Source organism: Plecotus auritus (assembly GCF_963455305.1).
Source record: "Plecotus auritus genome assembly, chromosome: 11".
Taxonomy (NCBI): domain Eukaryota; kingdom Metazoa; phylum Chordata; class Mammalia; order Chiroptera; family Vespertilionidae; genus Plecotus; species Plecotus auritus.
Genome location: NC_137777.1, coordinates 57151398 through 57172710, shown reverse-complemented (window position 1 = coordinate 57172710; position 21313 = coordinate 57151398). Strand labels below are relative to the sequence as shown.

Below are 21313 nucleotides of genomic sequence, written 5' to 3'. Positions count from 1 at the left end.
ATCACAAGACAGTGTATTAATGTGAAGAACTTTTATCAGTTACTTATGGACAACTTACATAGAAATGCACATGGGATAAGTCAGCTCACAGGGCACCGCGAGGAAAGAACGCTGGTAGAACTGGGTCACATGCTACCCGGCATGGTGTCGGGCAGAGATGCCTCCCCCGCCCCAGAACTCGCGGTCGCAACTGATTTCTTTCTCTTTGAATTTTTTCTTCATAACAAATGATGAATCATGTGTTGAAGTAAGATTCCGAGTGAAAATTTTATCCTTTAAACACAAATAACAAGTACCCTAAAGTTACTTTTAAGGTGAGGAGTTACTCATGACTGTGAAGCTGTCATGCGGCAGGGGGGGGGGGGGGGTGGGGGGAGGGGGAGGGCCCTGGCCCAGCTCCAGCACCCACATCCTTTTCCTGTTGCTGGTGCCCCTCACGCAGTCACCAGGCAGCCATGGTCCCTGCTGGCCAGGGAGCCCTCGAGTTCCGAAATACAGGCTGAGTTCCATTTCCATGCAAGTGTCATAATAGGCCTACAACTATGGAAATGGTGATTTAATCCGTGATAATGATTATTAAATACTAGAGGCCCAGTGCACAAAATTCGTGCACGGGGGGTGTGTCCCTCAGCCCAGCCTGCACCCTCTCCAATCTGGGACCCCTCGAGGGATGTCCAACTGCCCGTTTAGGCCCGATCCTGGTAGGGCAGTCGGACATCCCTCTCACAGTCCTGGACTGCTGGATCCCAACTGCTCGCCTGCCTGCCTTCCTGATTGCCCCTAACTGCTTCTGCCTGCCAGCCTAATCACCCCCTAACCACTCCCCTGCCAGCCTGATTGATGCCTAACTGCTCCCCTGCCAGCCTGTTTGCCCCCAACTGCCCTCCCCTGCTGGCCTGATCGCCCACAACTGCCCTCCCTTGCAGACCTGGTCCCTCCCAACTGCCCTCCCCTGATGGCCATCTTGTGGTGGCCATCTTGTGTCCACATGGGGGCAGCCATCTTTGACCACATGGGGGCAGCCATCTTGTGTGTTGGAGTGATGGTCAATCTGTATATTACTCTTTTATTAGATAGGATAGAGGCCTGGTGCACGGGTGGGGGCAAGCTGGTTTGCCCTAAAGGGTGTCCTTGATCAGGGTGGGGGCTCCCTTGGGGCGTGGGGCGGCCTGGGTGAGGGGCCTGTGGTGGTTTGCAGGCCGGCCACGCCCCCTGGCAACCCAAGTGGAGGCCCTGGTATCTGGGGTTTATTTATCTTCTACAATTGAAACTTTGTAGCCTTGAGCAGAGCCAAGTCTCCTGCTTGCTACGTGGCCACAGCCATTTCTGTTTGGATTTATGTATCTTCTATCATTGAAACTTTGTAGCCTTGAGTGGAGGCCTAGGCCGGCAAGGGCAGGCACAAAGCTTGGCTTCCTCCATTGCCGGGGAAACCCATGCCTCCCTCCTGCTCTCTGTGGCGGTAGCCATCTTGGTTGGGTTTATTTGCATATTCGCTCCTGATTGGCTTGTGGGCCTGGCTTGTGGGTATAGCAGAGTGATGGTTAACTTGCATATTACTCTTTTATTAGATAGGATCATTTCTCTACATCTACTTCTTTGTGGATCACCTCCTGTCATTTTAAACAGCAGCAGACTCTTACTCTTCTATATTGCTATTTTGTGTTTTCTTTTATAATTATTCATGAATTCAACAAACAGTCCTCTGCTAGTTACTGTGCTAGAAGTAAAAGATATAACCTTGCCTTCAGGAAATTTTGTCTTGTGGGTAGAGAGAAGAGAATATATCATCACCATAAAGTGTTCAGTGCTTTGAAATAGGTGTGCCCCACATTCTCTGCTCAAAAGCAAATATGGATTTGAAAATCTCTGGCTTCACATCTTTTAGTAGCTTCCAAATTCATGGCCATGGCATGTGTAGGTTGTACACTGCACAACCCACGGAAGTGGTGTTATCCTAGGTTTGACTATTAGTGGCATAGAAAGTCGACTGAAGAAGGGCATTTTCTACTTATTGACATTAATGCACCAAATGGACTTATTATAGGCTCACTGCCCAAAATCCAAAATGAAGCTCCAAACTTCTTAGTAAGGTATGTACAGTGTAGGTATTTGCCTAGCGCACCTATTGGTATCTTTGTTTTCTCCCACCTACACACACTACCTATGTCCCTGCCTTAATGAATTCTTCTACTTCCGTAAGTGTACAATGCAGGTCCTTATTCTCAGGCTGCTAGGACTGGAACGACCTGGCTAATCCCTTCTCACTCCTATAACCTGGAAAACACTCCTGAACTCCACAGGAAGAGGTGGCTGCAGCAGGAGATTGTTCCCTGTGCTGGGTCAAGGCCTCATGGAGCAGCAGTCTACAAACCCGGGCTGCACACCTACTTTCCAATTCTTAGACGCAAGAGAAACACACTTCTTAAGCTACTGTATTCTGGATTTCACTATAACAGAATTCTAGCATGCGCTCTCATACTTTTTAAGGTAAAAAGAATTATTAATATGATCACTTCATCAGAAATATAACGTCTGGCCCTAGCTGGTTTGGCTCAGTGGATAGAGCGTTGGCCTGCAGACTAAAGGGTCCCAGGTTTGATTCCGGTCAAGGTCACATGCCCGGGTTGCTGACTCAATCTCCAGTAGGGGGCATGCAGGAGGCAGCCAATCAATGATTTTCTCTCACTATTGATGTTTCTATCTCTCTCTCTCTCCCTCCCTCCCGCTCTGAGATCAATAAAAATATATTTTAAAAAAATAAAATAGATTTTTTTTCTTGGAAAATCATTATTGACCACACTGTTTTGTGTGTGGATATTTTCAATGACCAAGGCTTAAAAACTTTGTTTAAAGCCACAATAATATAGCACATATTCACTAATTATGATTGTGATTCATGTTAGTCACTAAAAGTGACATTTTTCTGTATGTGCTATCTCTCAAGTTGAAGAAAGAAATAGAAGTGCATTTGTTATTGGAGCCATAGTGAGTCCTCAAGGCTGGCATGAAGAGCAGTTATTAAATGCTTAACGCTCCTTCTTGCTCTCGTGATTGCAGCTCCTCAGTGGGCTGTGCTCTCCCACGAAGACGCTGCTGTGCGTACGTTGCCATTGGGATGATGTGCTTCTTCATTGGAGTTGGATTAACTGTGAGTCTTACTTTCCTCTCGACTTTATCACAAGTGAATGAAGAGTCTGCCCCCCACCCCCCGGCATACCGGCCCAGAACCTATGGGCAATTGGGGAAGTTCAGTCCATGGACCTTTTAGCAGAGTTCACCCATCCAAGGGAAATGGTATCTTGGGACCCTGCTGAAGGTTCTTGGCACTGGGGACTTTACCATCCATTTAAGGGAAGCCCCTTGGTTTTCACTTAATGCCAGAACCAACCTGGCCATGGCCAAAGCCAAAGCAACACTCAGTCAACTGTGGAGGTCTGAAAAACCAGCCTTCTCTTTATTCAAGTGAAGCAGAGGTTATTGTCAGCATGAGGGGCTTGTTTTCAGAGGATGCTGAAGCTAAGCAGTTGGCACGGGGTATCACGGGGAGAGCAAGGGCTGATCTGTTTTGCTGCCATTTACTTTCCAGGCTCCTTTGTTGCACCTGTCCGCATATCACTCGCCACGTGAAATTATACAGATTAAGTTCCTTTTAGAAATAACATGTTTTAGTGGGGATTTTTGCTTACTTTATAAAATTTATAGTTATTGTAACCAACAGCAATCTTTTTTAAAAAAAAATATTTTTATTGATTTCAGAGAGGAAGGGAGAGGGAGAGAGAGAGAGAAACGTCAAGGATGAGAGAGAATCATGGATCGGCTGCCTCCTGCACACCTCCCACTGGGGATGTGCCCGCAACCAAGGTACATGCCCTTGACTGGAATCAAACCTGGGACCCTTGAGTCCTCAGGCCGATGCTCTATCCACTGAACCAAACCGGTCAGAACATAACTAACAGCAATCTTAATAACTTTAACCTGTTAGTGATAATGAAAAGTACACCAACTCATTTTATAAGGATTTTGTGGTCCTAAGGATATTGTTCATAAAATCACATGTGAACCAACACAAGTTCTCCAGTTGATTATTCAGGATGGTTTCTTTGTATTTTAGTGGTAATTCCAATTTGGTCCTGGGAGTGTGTCTGTGTAGCATCCACTTACTCCACTGCCATTTTTAATTTCCCAACACAAGTTATCTAAGCAGATAATATTTTTTAAGTTTCCAATCTTTTGTATTTATATTGCTTTCTATTTTAGGTTGGCACCCAAGATTTTGCAAGGCGATTTCATGCAACCTATGTTTTGTGGGCAATTGCTTATCTCTTAGGCTCTATCTGCCTTATCCGAGCGTGTTACTGGGGAGCCATAAGAGTGAGCTATCCAGAGCACAGCTTTGCATAAGCTTGCTTATGAGCAAGTGATTCAGGTGAGAGTATCTAGCAGTTCTTGATAAGCTGCTCTGGACATATTTAAATCATTTATCCTCATGGATTCCATTCTGGTTTATGTATAAAGTTTCAAGACTTTGGGAGTCTTTTATGAACAAATGCTCATTGCACTATGTTATATGCAAATGATAATTTGTTTTGATGCTAGGTTTTCGAGCTCTGAATAATAAAGCCGTGTCTTCATGTCCTTTTACATCTCTTAAACAAACAAGTTTTGGATTTGCCACCAAGCATTAGATCACCTTTCATTTTTAAAGTTATTCCATTACTTGCTGATCTGTGAGTATTCCCAAGAAGTGTTTATAAATGTTTCTATGCATATTTACATTTTAATTAACATATCAAAATTGCCTGCTTTAAAATCTAAGCAATATGCATTTTGCTTGAACTGCTTTAAGATCATAGTGACCTTATTCAGGAAAAGAATTTGAGTGTACTTTCAAATACTTGATATTCTTGTCAGATAAAAACCATTTCTAGATACTGTTTGGTTGGTTTTTGTTGTTTGTAGAAAGATACACTATTTTGGTAGTAATTTAAAATACAATAATGAAAATATTTATTTGTCCACATTTAAAGATGATGTTGGATAAGTGTGTTTTTCTCCTCAGAGATCACAGGACTTTTGTCTTTTATTTTTGTCTGTTGTTTTATTTGCCTATTATACAAGTTCTGGTCTAAATTTATGATTTTAATGTAATAAAATCATAAATGTATTTCTGTATGTATTTCTTTGTAATGCCTGAAGGAAGCATTTTACATAACATGTTTTCTAATACTTAACCATTTAAGGAAAGATATATGTACATTTGGTTGTCCTCTTCATTAATCATGGTAAATGTTCCCTATTGGGATCATCAGGGACTACTTCTGTGTGAAGGGAGCCTGTGCATTTTACTTTAGCTAACATGTTGAGATTAGAAGCAGTTACTCTTACCATTTTTCTCAAATATAGCTGGTCAAGTAATCAAAAATTTATTCATGAAAATAGATTACAGACAAAAAACAACACAATTTTCAAAGAATTCACTAGGATGAAAAATAAATTGCTTAGTTGAAAAACTCTGTTCTCAAGCCCTTAATGAAGAATTAGAATGAGACAATCTGAGTGAATTAATTAGCTCTTCCAGGGACAGGAACAACATGTTAATTTATTTATCTTCCTGATTAGTACAAAAATGTGCTCATCAAACAGTTTGGAAGAAAATACATGTAAACTTGAAAGAGTAAATGATAACTATACTAGTATAAATGTGGTAGCTCAGGATTACATGTACCTTTGAAAGTACACTAATAAAGATTATTGTTTAAAAAATTACCTTGTTATATTCAATTTAAAAAAAAAGAGATATAATTTCCAAAATTGCCTTGAGATGTTATTCTGAAGTTTTCATGTTTAAGAACATATATTTCTTTACATATAATATTCACTTATTTTTTTCTAGTATTTTCATTTTAAAAATGTAGATTCCATATCTATTTATGATATACTTGATATAAGGTATAAAATAAGAATCTAAATTATTTCTTATTTTATTGGTTAACTAGTTGTAATAGCATTATATATTAAATAATCCATTATTTTCCTATTCATTTAAAATCTCACATTTAATTATAGGGTGGGGCAAAAGTAGGTTTATAGTTGTTTGTATGGAAAATAATACACTGATTGATAAATAATAATTACAAGAATAAATTCTGTGTTTCATTTTATTGCTTGGTTCTGGACCACTGCAATAAAGTGAAATTGCATTAAAGCAAGTAACTCAAATTTTTTGTTTTCCAAGGGCATATAAAAGTTTATGCTATACTATAGGTATGAAGTGCACAATAGCATTATGTCTAATAAACAATGCACTAGTACATACCTTAATTTAAAAATTCTTTATTGCTAAAAAATGCTGATCATCACCTGAGCCTTCAGCGAGTCCCGATCTTTTTGCTGATGGAGGGTCCTTGTCTTGACATGGTGGCTGCTGACTGACCAGGTTGGTGGCTGCCCTCTGACCAGGCTGGTGGTTGCCCTCTGACCAGGTTGGTGGCTGCTGAAGGCTGGGGTGGCAATTTCTCAAAATACGACAGCACTGAAGTCAGCTGCAGCGACTGACTCTTCCTTTCATGAGTGACTTCTCTGCAGCATGCAAGGCTGTTGGACAGCATTTAACCCACAGAACTTCTTTCAAAATTGGAGTCAATCCTCTCAAACGCTGTTGCTGCTTCATCAACTAAGTCTGGAACATTCTACATCCTTTGTTGCCACGTCAGCAATTTTCACAGCATCTTCACCAGGAATGGATTCCTCCCCAAGAAACCACTATTGTTGCTTATTCTTCAGATGCAATTTCTCATCCATTAAACTTTTATCGTGAGATTGCTGCAATTCAGTCCCATATTCAGGCTCTAATTCCAGTAACTCACATCTGCAGTTACTCCCTCCACTGAAGTCTTGACTCCCTCAAAGGCATCCATGAGGGTTGAAGTCAACTTCTTCCAAACTCTGTTAATGTTGATGTTTTGACCTATTCCCATGAATCATGAATGTTCTTAATGACATCTAGAATGATGAATCCTTCCCAGAAGGTTTTCATTTTACTTTTCCCAGATCCATCAGAAGAATCACTGTCTATGGCAGTTGTAGCCTTACCAAATGTGTTTTGTAAATAATAAGACTCAAAAGTCAAAAGTACTCCTTGATCCATGGGCTGCAGAATGGATGTTGTGTTCCCAGTCATGAAAACCACATCGATCTCCTTGTACATCTCCATCAGAGCTCTTGGGTGACCATGTGCCTTGTCAGTGAGCAGGGATATTTTGACAGGAATCTTTTATTCTGAGCAGTAGGTCTCAGCCATGGACATACATTTTCTTTCTTTCTTTTTTAATATATTTTTATTGATTTCAGAGAGGAAGGAGAGGGAGGGAGAGATAGAAACATCAATGATGGTATAGAATCACTGATCAGCTGCCTCCTGAACACCCCCCCACTGGGGATCGAGTCTGCAACCCAGGCACATGGCCCTTGGCTGGAATCGAACCTGGGACCCTTTAGCACCCAGGCCAACAACACTCTATCCACTGAGCCACACCAGCCAGGGCTGTGGACATAAATTTTCAGCAACCATGTTACGTACAATCAGTGTGCTGTCATCCAGGCCTGAGGTTCCAGGCACACAGCAAAGGCAGAGGACACGGGGCACAATTCTTCAAGACCCTGGGATTTTTAAAATAGTGAGTGAGCACTGTCTTCAACTCAAGTCACCAGCTGCCTGAGCCCCTCACAAGACCCCCTGACGCGCTGCGGAGGCCGTTCCTGACGGACAAGACCGTGGGCCTGTCCTTCGAAGCTCTGATCCAGCACGGGCTGCTCGGCGCTGGCTGTGGAAGCCTCGGTGGCATCTTCTCCCAGGAGAACGAGTAAGTTTTCTTAATCAGCGATCCTTCCCCATTGTTTCAATCTATATAATAAAGAGGTAATATGCAAACGGTGTGTTACAGTGTCACAGTAACGACCAATTTGCATACTGACAGACCAGCAGGAGGCTGCGCCGCAGGAGGACTTGCCTGAGGCTCGCTTCCCTGCCCCGGCGCCGGAGTCCCCTTTTCCTCCCGGGTGCACATGCCCCACAAACACGCCCACGACACCATGTCCCATCGGAGAGCACTCTGCCCACGGACCCCACCAAAACCCCTGAGGTGGGGGGAGCTGAGGGGCGACACCCGCACGGCAGAAGGCGGGTTCTCCGGGCGTGGTCGGCAGATGCCAACCAGGAGGTGTGTGCATCGGCGGTGACCCCTGGGAGGGGTCGCGCACACCAGTCGAGAGGGTGTGGACCAACACCATGAAGAAAGGGCCCAGGCGCGACAACAGAGAGTGCACAGGCGACCCTCACACCATAGGGAAGCCCCCAGCTTTCTCCGGCCGTCCGTTCATTCATCTGCCCGGTCCCACCAAGATGGGGGCTGGCATCCTGGGCGGAAAGCCCCAGGACAAGCCCGGCCACCGTGCCTGCGCAGCACACCCCTCCCTGCGGATCCCAGAGCGGAGCGGACCGAGAGCCGCTGGAGCATGGGAGCAGGAAAGGCCTCCGCGCCCGCCCCCCTTCAGCATTCAACGGGAGAAAAGCCTCCCGCACATATGAATGCACATGTGCGCGCCCGTAATGCAGCGGTCCGCAATGGACGCCGGCCCAGGCAGGCTGCGCCCTCCTCTAACTCGGAGCGGGCAGGAGCAGGCCATGGCAGTCAAGACAAAGCCTGTGGAGCGCCCTAGTGCCCAAAGGGAGGCGGCTGCAGGCAGGGCCCAGAGGGAAGCAGAGGGAGAGCAGTCAGCACTGAGGACGGAAAGCACAGGGTTTTTATGAGCCTGTGAAGAGTAAGAGTGAGGGCAGAGGGGGGAGATGGGGAAGGAGGGAAGGAGGGTGGGAAGAACTTTGTAAAGGAGTCAGCAGACAGCAGAGTTAAAGAAGGAAAGAGGATGTATGAGTGAACTGTTGGAGCTGTAACGAAAATCAAGTATAGTTGTGTCCAGGGGACAGATTTTAAAACTAGGAGTCAGAAAAGAAAAAAGATAAGTGATAGTGAATAATTAGTCAGGTAGATAGATAGATATTAAAACAGTGGAAGTAATAGAGAAGAATGTATGGGAAAGGTAGGATGAGAGAGAAAGAGGGAGGGAATAAAAGTTTTAAAGGGGAGCTGGTGGAGCTTAAAAGAAGAATGGGAAGAAGGAAGAAATGGGGCAGGGAGCAAAGCAGGTCCAAGGGAGGAAGTGAAGAAAAAAATTAAGGTGGGGAGGAAGCAAAAGGGGAGATAGGGCAGGGGTGAAGATAAAGGAAAGAAGGAATGTGGGGAGGGAGGGAGGGTAGGAGAAAGATGGGAAGAAGGATGATGGAACAGAAATAGGAAATAAGGAGGAAAGAAAAGTTTATAAATGATGAGTCAGTAGGAAAAAGTGTTACATAAAGGAGAGAGAAAAATTGTGTGAGAGGGAGAAGCCAATAAGGAAGTCAAATACAATTGTGTGTGATGGGGATAAGATTTAAAAAAAAAAGTTAATAGCGACCAGGGCAGCAGGGGAGGGCAGTTAGGGGTGACCAGGGTGGCAGTGGAGAGCAGTTAGGGGGATCAGGCCAGCAGGCAGAGTGATTAGGGCAGGCAGGCAGGTGAGCTGTTAGGAGCCAGAAGTCCCGGATTGCGAGAGGGATGTCCAACTGCCAGTTTAGGCTGGATCGGGCAGTTGGACATCCCCCGAGGGTTCCTGCATTAGAGAGGGTACAGGTCGGGCTGAAGGACCCCTCCCCCGGGCCTCTATCTATAATATGCCTGTGGCATATATGTGTATGTATATGTTATACTTGCTTGGGTATATATTTTCTGCACTTATATATAAAATAGCTGTTTAGACACCTCAATATGTTTTTTATTGATTTTTAGAGAGAGAGGAAGGGAGAGGGATAAAGAGAAACACCAATGAGAGAGGAACATCATTGATCGATCCACTGCCTCCTGTACACCCCACACTGGGGATTGAGCCCACAAGCCCGGCATGTGCCCTGACCAGAATTGAACCATGACCTCTCAGTTCCTGGGTTCACGCTCAACCGCTGAGCCACACCAGCAGGGCAGACACCTCAACTTAAATATCCTATTATAATGTCATATTTACAAGTCCCAAACTGAATGCATTGTTTCCTTTCCCAAACCTGTTCTTCCTCTCGCATACCCTGTCATTATGTCACCACCAGCTAATTACTCGTTCTCCTCCTATATGAGAAACCCAGGAGTCACCCCCATTCTCTCATTCACCCCTTCCACCATCACTAGACTCTCCTGATTTCCCTTCCCAACGTCCCCTGACCTGTTCCTCCCTGCAATTATTGCAAACACCTCCAAAGAAGCCTTTCTGTGCCAGGTTTAATATTGCCACGCCCTCTCCAAAAGTCCACCCTTCCTACTGCTGTCAGGGTGATCTTTCAAATATTAAACACAAAAACAAAAACTAACCTGTAAAAGGTTCAAAATGCGATTCATGCCACCTCTCCTGTCTCATGCCCACCCCTCACGCCTGCTCACTTCACCCCTCTTCCTGCAGCAAGCTGCCTGGCAGAATCCTGGAGCCCCGATCTGCCCCTCATCTGTCCCCGAGGTCCCAGGGCGGGAATCAACCTGCAAAGACGGAAAATTAAAGGTTCGATGTGGACGGAGTTGCCTGAACCAATTTTGTTTTTCATCGCCTTAAGTTGTCCCTCCCGTGGGCCCAGCTGACGGGGAGAAAGTAGAGCGCACATGGACTCCTGGGCGGGCCGCTGTGCTCGCTGGTACCGCTCAGGACGGGGCGGGGGCGCCCACCCGCCTCAGGGCGGGGCCAAGGCACGGGGAAAGGGGGCGCCTGGGGTCCCACGGGCTGTTCCTGCTGACGCGCCCCGCGCTCTGCGAGCCTCTCAGCACCTCGGACACCGCTCCTCACCCCTCCCAGCCACCCAGACCCCCGCGGTCGCGCTCTCTAGGTGGTGGAGGCGCCCCCTTTCCCCGTGCCTTGGCCCCGCCCACAACCTCACCTCCGCGCCCCTCAGGCCACCCCCGCCCATCCGCCCTTTGCCCCGCCCACAAGCCCGCCCCCGCCCTCCGCCAAGCCACGCTTTGCCCCGCCCACAAGCCCGCCCCCGCCCCGCCAAGTCGCCCTTGGCCCCGCCCATAAGCCCGCCTCCGCGTCCCTCAGGCGCCCTCGGCCCCGCCCCAGTGTCCCCCGAACCGCCCTCGGCCCTGCCCTCGAGCCCTCCCACTCCAGCTGCCCTGGGCTCCGCCCCGTGTCCCCCCAGCCGCCCTCGGCCTGGTCCCCGACACCCCCGACGCGCTGCGGAGGCTGTTCCCCAACGGGCAGCGGTGCTGTCGGCCGCCGCGTCGGGGCTGAGCTGGCGACCCCGCTGCCGAGTCGGGACGTGGAGGCGGTAGGTGTCGGAAGCCGCGCCGCGCTGGGGCGGAGGCGCCGGGAGGGCGGAGCCGGTGGGCGCCGTTTGCTTGCGGGGACGCGGGGCGGAGGGAGGAGCGGGTTGGAAGGAGGAAGGCCCGGCGCCGGCGCAGTCCCTACCTGTTCCCGCTGAGGCCGTGAGAACAGCCCTAACGGGGCCGACGCCGACGAGGTGCCCGCGCCCCCGGCCCAGGAGGCGGGATAGGAACCACTTCTCGTCGCCCGCGCCGCCACGTCCTCACTGACCTGGGGCAGAAGTGTCCCCGCGGCTGCAGGGTCCTCACTGGCGAGCAGATAGCAGCTAACCGCGTAGCTGGAGTGACGTCCGTTAGAAAGACACCGGCCCGGAAAGAAGAACCGAGAGCCGCGCACGGTCCCTCCGCAGAAGACAGCGAGATGGTCGTGAAGACGGGGCGGAGCCTCCGTGCGGGCAGCCCGCGCGGGGCGCTCCACGTCGGGCAGCCGCCGGGCGGCCAGGGCGCGGACGGGAGACGCGCGGGACGTGGTTCGCGGCCGAGAGGAAGCGCGGGTGGGAAACGGCCGGGACACGCTCTGGCTTCTTACTTTGGATGTTTAGTGTCGGCTTCCTAGATGAGCAGCCTGATGAGAAGTCGTCATCGCCCGCCGGGACGCTGCCCCGACTCCCTCTCTGTTCTTAGTGACTCTTCGTCTCGGGGTACGGTTCGCGCACCTCGTGGTGATGCATCTCGCTCGGTGGCGCCCACGGGGTCGCGCGCCCATGGGGTGGCGGTCTCCGAGCCGCCTGCTGGGCCCGGGGCCTGGCGCTGAGCCGATGTCCCGGAGGAGCGCGGCGCTGCTAGCCTACAAGCAGCACTCGGTCTCCAGGAACCCAACTTTGCAAAAGTGCTATTTTTTAGTGGAAAATGGGGGTGGAATCTTAAGTGGTTATCATGTGGGAATAGACACGAGGTGGATGAAAGCCTGGTCTTCCACGTAGCTTGTTTCTTTAATCTTACATGAACTTATTTCTTCTTTTGAAGGTAAGTCTTAAAAAAACGTGTTGCTTGACTTGTAGATAAACGGGAGTCACAGGCATGAGTTCGATTTGGCTGTGTTGAACTTGAGGTGTGTGTGATAAGATATAAATGGAAATACCTTTGGGAAATTAGAAAAATAAATGAATTTACAAGAGGTGGATGCTGGCTATGGATGTCCAATGCAGGTAGATAGTTGCCATAATGAGGGTGGGCGAGGTCAGCTGAGAGAACCAGAGCCACCTTGGGGAGAATTCTACCTTTCCTTGGCGTGAGGAAGAGGAATGACTGAAGAAACCAGGCGAGGAGATTAAGGAATCCTATCTAATAAAAGAGTAATATGCAAATTGGCCGTCACTCTAACACATAAGATGGTTGCCCCCACGTGGACACAAGATGGCCAGCAAGGGAGGGCAGTTGGGGGGGACCAGGCCTGCAGGGGAGGGCAGTTGGAGGGGACCAGGCCTGCAGGGGAGGGCAGTTAGGAGTGACCAGGCCTGCAGGAGAGGGAAGTTAGGGGTGACCAGGCTGGCAGAGGAGGAAAGTTGGGGGCAAGCAGGCTGGCAGGGAGTGGTTAGGGGGTGATCAGGCTAGCAGGCAGAAGTGGTTAGGGGCAATTAGGAAGGCAGGCAGGCGAGCAGTTGGAAGCCAGCAGTCCTGGATTGTGAGAGGGATGTCCCAGATTGGAGAGGGTGCAGACTGGGCTGAGGGACACACACCCTGGTGCATGAATTTCGTGCACCAGGCCTCTAGTTAGGGAATAAAGCAGAAGAAAAGCGGGAAGGAAAACGTCAGGAGGGACTGCTCAGTGTGGCAGATGCTGTGAAGGGGTCTAAGTGGTCACATTTGTTTTCAATGCTGCTCTTATGTTTCCACCCTAACTTATGAAATAGCTATCTTCAAGTGAATGTTGTGGTTATTTGCATATATGTTAAAGCATATAGGTTATCTTGTCCAAAAGATAAAAATGTACATTTCCCTTCTAAAGTATGGAACCTCAAGGTCTTTGTGATAATGGAAACCAAAAAATTGATTGGTAAATCGCTTCAACCAGCAAGACCTGTTCGACATCTGACTTCTTCTCCCTCTGGTGAGCAATGTCAGGCACACACCTTTAAATATTAATTGGTTAATGGCTAATTAGCATTTAAAAGGCTAAATTATACATAAAGTAATTGTTTATGGTGAATATTAAAGAAATAATGAAAACGAATGATCTCCTCAGAACACTTTAAAAGTATTACCAAAGGAAAGGATTCTTAATAGTCTACCAGCCCAACAAAAGTAGGAATAAATCTGATGTGAGAGCAACTTTGTGTATTTTTTATTTCTAACTTTCATGGTTAACTGGCTTCTGTGCAAAATGGCTCAGTGTAAATTGTGCCTGTGATTAGGACCACTGCAGTGCTGTCATGCTGGAGAGAGAATTAACCTTTAAAAAATATACCCAACTGCAAAAAAAAAGAGAGATTAGTACCAAACAACTTAAGACTGTGCTTGAGTTGGGGCATACATTGTAATTATTCAGGAAATCTAAACAAACAAAATATATCTAAAATTAAGATTTTTCTTTTGCTCATAAAACTAATCTTTTCAATAATTCTTGAAATACTTGGTTTTTAAGTCCTACATTGGAATATTAGCCATTTTATTCTTTTTATTACTTGTTGTCAGAACAGCTTCTATATTCTCTGCTCTTTTTAGTCCATGTGTTTAACTAAACAATGGGCTACTCAGAGAAAGGAAAACAGCCCTTTTACAGGGTTCAGAGGTGGAGTGGGAAGAGGGGGGCACTGAGCCTCCGGCCTCCTTTCTCTCCCAGCCGTGGCTCCGGCCAGGAAGACCACTTGGTCATGCTCTTTTGGAGATGCTGCGACTTCGGACACACAGAGCAGTTGAGAGTCTCCAGAACTGGGGCTCAGCTCTGCTGCTGCTCCTGGTGCTGAGGAAGGCTGTGGGGTCACCGCTAGATGGTGTCCTGAGGGAAGAACACAGCCATGGTACCTGTGCAGATTCATGTTCACTGACCTTCCCTCCAAGGCCACTGCAGGGGTCAGTGTGGGGAGGGGACCAGGTAGCCCTGATCCCTCATTGAGTTCTATCCTTTCAGGATCCAGACAAGAGTGGGGTTCTATTAGGCAGAATTTAGTAAATCAGAAGTTATTCTGGCTTTTCTCAACATACTTCTGCATTTCTTGCTATTTCACGTCCCCAAAGAAATATTTTTCTTTAAAACCCAGATTGAATTATTTTCTTTTGTGAAGACTCCTTAATGCCTCAAAGCCCACTCAGCTCTCGGCATTTTCTCTGTACATCTCATAGTACTTATTTTTATTGTCATTATTTATGAGCTTGTGCTTTAAAATAGACTGTGGACTCTTATTTCTGAACTCTTTTCACACTTATATACCTTATCAAACACAGTGACTGACATTGCATAGTATTGAATAAATGAACTATCAAAAAACATTTTAAAACAGTGCTTAGAATATTCTGGACAATTAAAGTTTTTAGGTAATAGTATATCATTTATTGAAAGCATGGATATTTAAAATAGTTTTCTTTTTTCTCTCCTAACAGGAGCAGTATTCCCTTTCAACTTTCAAAATGAATATCCATGCAACACTCAGTACTTGCAAAGTGGAGTTAGCCGAGTAGGTCTTAGAAATTATGGTAACATGAAGCGTTACAGGCTGGAAAGTAACATTCGTCAGAGGGCTGTTGTGTGCCAGCTACTTTGCTAAGTGCTTAAATACTTTTTAAAACTTTATATATTTCAAGCATTTTTAAAAAGAATAAAACATTCACTATACTTGTTGCCCAGCATTTTCAAATCGAAACCTTTTGCTATATTTTAGAAAATTTTAAAAACCTTGCAGATATATAAAACTGTCACATGTCCCTCTTCCAACCCCTTCCTTCCTACACTTCTCCAAAATGACTGTCCTCGATGCCATTGTTTCCATGATTATATCAGTACTTTTGCTACAACAAATAGAATTTTTAAAAATAATTTTATATAAATAGCATTGTACCCACCTATTTTTTTTTTTTTACATTTAGGTTTATATTGTTAAAATTGAATTTTTTTTACCAAGTAAAATAATCACCAGGGTTAAAATTAAAAACAGACAAAATGGCCTTTAAGTGAAAAGTTTCCCTCCAGGCTCCACCCCCCGCTTACCTATTTCCTCTCACCAGAAGTAGCCATTGTACCCGTTTCTTATACTTCCAGAAATGTTGTTCATTCTTATAGTTTATTAAATCTCACAATCAGAATTTGTAAGACCAAATCTTTGGCGTTGTCAAAATTCTGTTTGTTTTTTTTTGATGACTTATTCTGCTGTCTCAGGAATGTAGGTTCACCCCGTTGCTCCTCATTGTGTTATAGATTAGATGTTAACCCTATGGCTTTAGGCAGAGTTATCATGTAGACTTTGCAGATATCTAAGGAATGGGCTACAACTTGCTAGCAGTGATTGATAGAGCAGAAATATTCATTTTTAAAAAAATTTTTTTTTTATTGATTTCAGAGAGGAAGGGAGAAGGAGAGAGATAGAAACATCAATGAAGAGAGAGAATCATTGATCAGCTGCCTCCCATTGGGGATCTAGCCCGAAACACAGGCATGTGCCCCTACTGGGAACCAATCAGCTACCATGGAGCCACACCCACCAGGTGAAATGTTCATTGTTAAAGACAGACGTCTGCAAAGAAACCTACCTTCGTGAGTTACCTTGGCCCATGGTCTGTTGTTTGCAAATTGATTTTCATTACCATAGAGGGAGATCATCTCTAAGGGGTAGATTGTGCTGACCAAGTACGTGACACTGATTTATATAATCAGAAAGTCCATTACTTTATAATGAGAAATCTGGCTGCCTTGTGCTCTGAGATTCTCTTATTGGTTCTATTAGTGTATTATCTTCTTTAAGGAGATTTATGGACAGTTAAATTGTAACTGGAATATTTCTTGGTGAGCATGTAATCAGGGGAGTTAAAATTAAATTTATTTTATCAGATTAGCTTAGCCAATCTCATAATAGAGGTGGTCCTGCAGTAGGACTGAAAACCTGGGCTCAGACATGTTGCTTTTTTCTTTTTGCTTCATTGGATGAAGCAGTACTTTCTTATTTTCCTTATTTCTAAGGTGGTGTGTGAAACAGTTTATATGCTTGTAACTGACATCAAGGTTCTACTTTACATAAAATCAAGCAAAGTAATTATTCTAGTAGTATTGCAGGTTTTTGTGAATAAATATGTTTTCATGAATTAAAACCTATTTTTAAAAAATCCTCGCCCAAGGATACGTTTTTATTGATTTTAGAGGGAGAGGAAGGGAGAGAGAGAAAGAGAGAAACTTCGATGTGAGAGAGAAACATTAATTTCTGCCTTTCGTATTCGCCCTGACCGGGATCAAACCAGCAACCTAGGTATGTACTCTGACTAGGAATCAAACCCACAGCCTTTTGGAGTATGGGATGACGCTCCAATCAATTGAGCCACCCAGCCAGGGCTAAAATCTGTTTTTATTTACTTTGGAATTATTTATCTTTAGGATCATATTATTCATCTTCAGTTTTATGGTCCTTTTCCAAAATAATTACAATCATGACAAAAAATATATGTGTGAATATATTTTAAAAGATATCTGTATTGCTTATTTTAATAAGTATACTATCATATTGCTTATCCTTTAGCCAAAAAATATGCCTTGACTAATACTTTGATAATTGAGGAGGATATTTTTGAATTGTAAAATGGGTTTTATAAAATTTTTATACCTAATTAAAAAGTGAATTTTCTTCTTTCAACAGTGTAAGACGAATGGCATGCAGGCCTTTTCTCAGGGTCTCAGTGAGCAACCGCAACATCAGTCTCCAGTTAAAAAAGGTAACTTTTTATTATAATTCCAAGATTTCATAAGAGAGTGTTAGTATTTATGTGGAGTTAATATTTGCTTTGCCATAATAGATATTTATTATATTCTTGTGGTTGATTTCTGCCCATATTAGTCAGGCTTTAGACCAGCCGTGGGCAAACTACGGCCCGCCGACCGGATCCAGCCCGATCGGCTGTTCTATCCGGCCCGCGGAGCCGAAAGAGCGGAGGGTTCTCTTGCTCTCCCCTCCGCTCCTTTACTTTGAATTTATATTAGTTCACACAAACACTCCATCCATGCTTTTGTTCCGGCCCTCCGGTCCAGTTTAAGAACCCATTGTGGCCCTCGAGTCAAAAAGTTTGCCCACCCCTGCTTTAGACCATTTAACAATCGCTTAAGCAGGCAGAAGTTTATTTGTGTGTCTTCTGCGCCGTGCACAATTTTGAAGTCCGTGGCATTCCTGAAGACGCCTCCGGGTATGTGCAAGGTAGAAACGGCCATCCTGTGCTTCTCCTGGACCCTGCTGCTCTCCATACTCACGGCACTTCACTTCGGACACAAGATGTGCGTCGTTTCCATGTAGCAAGCAATTGTTTGCAACACCATCTGGGGTTTTATAATCCAATCCAATCCTGACACTAGTTCACACAGACTCCACAGGTGCAGGGCTCAGTCCCACAACAGCACCCACCATTTCTTCTTTTTACTTGTAATCTTTGTTATTGAAAGTATTACATATGTCCCCTTTTTCCCTATTGACCTCTCCAACCCTCCCCCCGCCCCAGGCCTTCACCACCCTATATGTGTTCCTGAGTGATGCATGTATGCATACAAGTTCACTGGTTGGTTTCTTCCCACCAGCCCACCCTCCCCTGCCTTCCCTCTGTGGTTTGACAATCTGTTTGGTGCTTCTTTGTTTTTGTATCTATTTTTGTTCATCAGCTTATGTTGTTCAATGGATTCCACATATGAATGAGATCATGTGATATTTGTCTTTCTGTGACTGGCTTATCTCACTTAGCATAACGCTCTTCAATTCCACCCATGCTGTTGCAAACGGTGTGAGTTCTTTCTTTTTTACAGCATCAGAGTATTCCATTGTGTAGATGTACCACAGGTTTTTAATCCACTCATCTGCTGATGGGCACTTAGGCTGTTTCCAAATCTTAGCTATGGTGAATTGTGCTGCTATGAACATAGGGGTGCATGTGTTCTTTCTGACTGGTGTTTCTGTTTTCTTGGGATATATTCCTAGAAGTGGGATCACTGGGCCAAATGGGAGTTCCATATTTAAGTTTTTGAGGAAACTCCATACTATTCTCCACAGTGGCTGTACCAGTCTGCATTCCCACAGCAGTGCATGAGGGTTCCCTTTTCTCCACATCCTCACCAGCACTTGTCGTTTGTTGATTTGTTGATGGTAGCCATTCTGACAGGTGTGAGATGGTACCTCATTGTCATTTTAATTTGCACCTCTCTGCTGATCAGTGACGTGAGCATTTTTTCATATGTCTCTTGGTTGTCTGTATATCTATTTTGGAGAAGTGTCTCTTTAGGTCCTTTGTCCATTTTGTAATTGGTTTATCTTCCTTTTGTTAAGTTGTATGAGTTCTCTATAAACTTTGGAGATTAACCCCTTATCAGATGTATCATTGGCAAATGTGTTCTCCCATGCAGTGGGCTCCCTTGTTATTTTGTGGGAACCCTCTACTTCTGAACACACAAGTGCTAGGACCGAGCTTGCTTCATCTACCTTGGCTACAAAATGCAGGTTTCCAAGACCCCCTCCTTGGCTTCAGTCATTTGCTAGAAGACCTCACTTAGCATGGTCTGTTTCCTCTTTTTCCTTGGCTTTCTTTTCTTGTAAGAGGAAAATTGGAAGCAAGCTTTTTGGCAGAGAAATAAGTCATTTTATAAAATAATGGACAATGAAGGGATATCCAGAAAGCATTGAGCAAAAGTGATCCAGAAGAGTTCTGTGTTTTATAACATTTAATGTTTAATATTTACAGAGAGAATTAAATACAGCAGAGATTTCCTATTGAAGCTCTCAAGTGTTTCCATCTGCAGGAAAAAACCAGACTTTCTGCCTGATCATCCCATTGTACTTCAAAAACCAGTAAGTAGTTTCCTTTTCTTTTTTTTTAGAAGTTTAAAAAAAGTTTTTAATTTATTGGGTGTCATTGGTTAATAAAATTATATAGGTTTCAGGAGTACAATTCTATAATACATCATCTGTGCATTGCATTGTGTGTTCACCACCCAGGTCAGGCCTCTTTCCATCACCATCTATCCCCCCTTGCCCCTCTGATAATCACCATACTGTTGTCTGTGTATGAGGTTTTTTATCTTTTGCTTAAGCCCTTCACCTTTGTCACCCATTCCCCTTCTCCCTCTCCTCTTAGTAGTTTTCTAATTTTGTATAATTTTAATTCCAAAATGTTTATCTTTAATATTATCATTTTATTCACTCTCAATTTTTAATTGTTATAATTATGAAACATAATGCATGAAATTACATAAATGTAAATGTATAATATAACCAATTACTGTAAGTAATTAACACACTAGTGAAGAATTAGAATGGGCCCTGGCTGGTGTGGGTCAGTGGTTAGAGCATCAGCCCATGTACAGAAGGGTCTTGGGTTTGATTCCTGGTCAAAGGCACATACCTGGGTTCTAGGTTCACTCTCTGGCCTCAGATGGGGCACATGTCTCTCTCTCTCCCCCCATCTTTCCCTCTCCCTACCCTAGCCTCCCTTCCATTCTCTCCAAAAATCAATGGGAAAATATCCTTGGGTGAGGATTAACAAAAACAAAACAAAAAAATAATTAGAATGGAATAGTTATATTTATTGAAAAGAGCATTCCATACCTATATATATAAAAGCCTAAGTGACCAAACAACCTAACGACCGTTTGACAGGTCACTATGATGCACACTGACCACCAGGGGGCAGATGCTCAATGCAGGAGCTCCCCTCTGGGGGTCCGTGCATTCCCATAGTTGGAGTGCTGCTCAGCTGACTGAGGGGCACCAGATGCCGGGCTCATGGCTCCGAGCAGCGACAGTGGCAGGCGCAATGGGGCTGGGATGAGTGGGCTCTCGGCCCCGGCTCAGACTCCTCCCCAGCCACCTGCCACTTGGTGCACTACTGCATCCCCCGAGGGGTCCTGGATTGCAAGAGGGCACAGGCCAGGCTGAGGGACCCCACTGGTGCACGAATCCATACCCCAGGCCTCTAATGTTCTTATAAAACTTCTATTGGTTTGTTTTCTAATTAAGTTCTTTTATCCACCTGGAATTGATTTTGCTGCATAATGTGAGGTAAAAGTGTTTGTTTTCTTTTCCTCTCCATGGATCTTCAGTCATCCTAGCAATATTTTTTTTTAGAAGGTTTTTTTTTTTTTTAAATATATTTTATTGATTTTTTACAGAGAGGAAGAGAGAGGGATAGAGAGTTAGAAACATCGATGAGAGAGAGACATCGATCAGCTGCCTCCTGCATGCCCCCTACTGGGGATGTGCCCGCAACCCAGGTACATGCCCTTGACCGGAATCGAACCTGGGACCCTTCAGTCCGCAGGTCAACGCTCTATCCACTGAGCCAAACCGGTTAGGGCGATCCTAGCAATATTTAATGAGAGGCTAAGTCCTCTGTCATCTTTGTTTTTTATTGTGTTGTTTTTGTTGTTTGTTTTTTAAATCTTTATTGTTGAGAGTATTATGGATGCCCCCCTTTTTCCCCAATTGCCCCCCTTCACTAAATTCACATTCTGCCCCAGGCCTTCACCACCCTATTATCTGTGTCCATAGATAATGCATGTAAGTTCTTTGGTCAATCTCTTCCTATCCCTCTGTCCCCCTTCCTTCTGAGATTCATCAGTCTGTTTCCATGCCTTTGGTTCTAGTTTATTTATCAGTTTATTTCGTTAGATTCCTTGTTCGTTTATTTTGACTTTTAGATTAAATTATTGATAGGTAAGTATTTATTGCCATTTTATTGTTCATATTTTT

General features: G+C 44.9%; 2 protein-coding genes and 1 long non-coding RNA gene across 8 annotated transcripts in view; 2 read left to right on the top strand and 1 right to left on the bottom strand.

The window, feature by feature from the left end:
* Positions 1-7930, top strand: part of PIP4P2 (phosphatidylinositol-4,5-bisphosphate 4-phosphatase 2) — a 35904-nt gene extending 27974 nt beyond the window's left edge. Inside the window, exons 6-7 of one of the 4 annotated variants that reach the window (XM_080647034.1) lie at positions 3061-3151; positions 4261-7930. In XM_080647034.1, coding sequence (XP_080503160.1) covers positions 3061-3151; positions 4261-4404 — 235 coding nt within the window. In that variant the 3' untranslated portion in view covers positions 4405-7930. The remainder of the gene's footprint in view (positions 1-3060; positions 3152-4260) is intronic. The other 3 variants (XM_080647035.1, XM_080647037.1, XM_080647036.1) reach the window with 3 other exon arrangements.
* On the bottom strand, positions 7583-10745 carry LOC308236898. The gene is made up of 2 exons (XR_013959347.1): positions 10455-10745; positions 7583-7906 (listed from the first exon to the last, which is right to left on the bottom strand). It is a non-coding gene; the product is annotated as an uncharacterized lncRNA (long non-coding RNA).
* A 549-nt stretch (positions 10746-11294) lies between these two features.
* Positions 11295-21313, top strand: part of LOC308236897 (uncharacterized protein C8orf88) — a 14609-nt gene continuing 4590 nt past the window's right edge. The window contains exons 1-5 of one of the 3 annotated variants that reach the window (XM_080647042.1): positions 11295-11398; positions 13402-13503; positions 14994-15067; positions 17231-17306; positions 19308-19414. In XM_080647042.1, coding sequence (XP_080503168.1) covers positions 13428-13503; positions 14994-15067; positions 17231-17306; positions 19308-19414 — 333 coding nt within the window. In that variant the 5' untranslated portion in view covers positions 11295-11398; positions 13402-13427. Of the gene's footprint in view, positions 11399-11480; positions 12420-13401; positions 13504-14993; positions 15068-17230; positions 17307-19307; positions 19415-21313 lie in introns of those variants that run through there. The other 2 variants (XM_080647041.1, XM_080647040.1) reach the window with 2 other exon arrangements.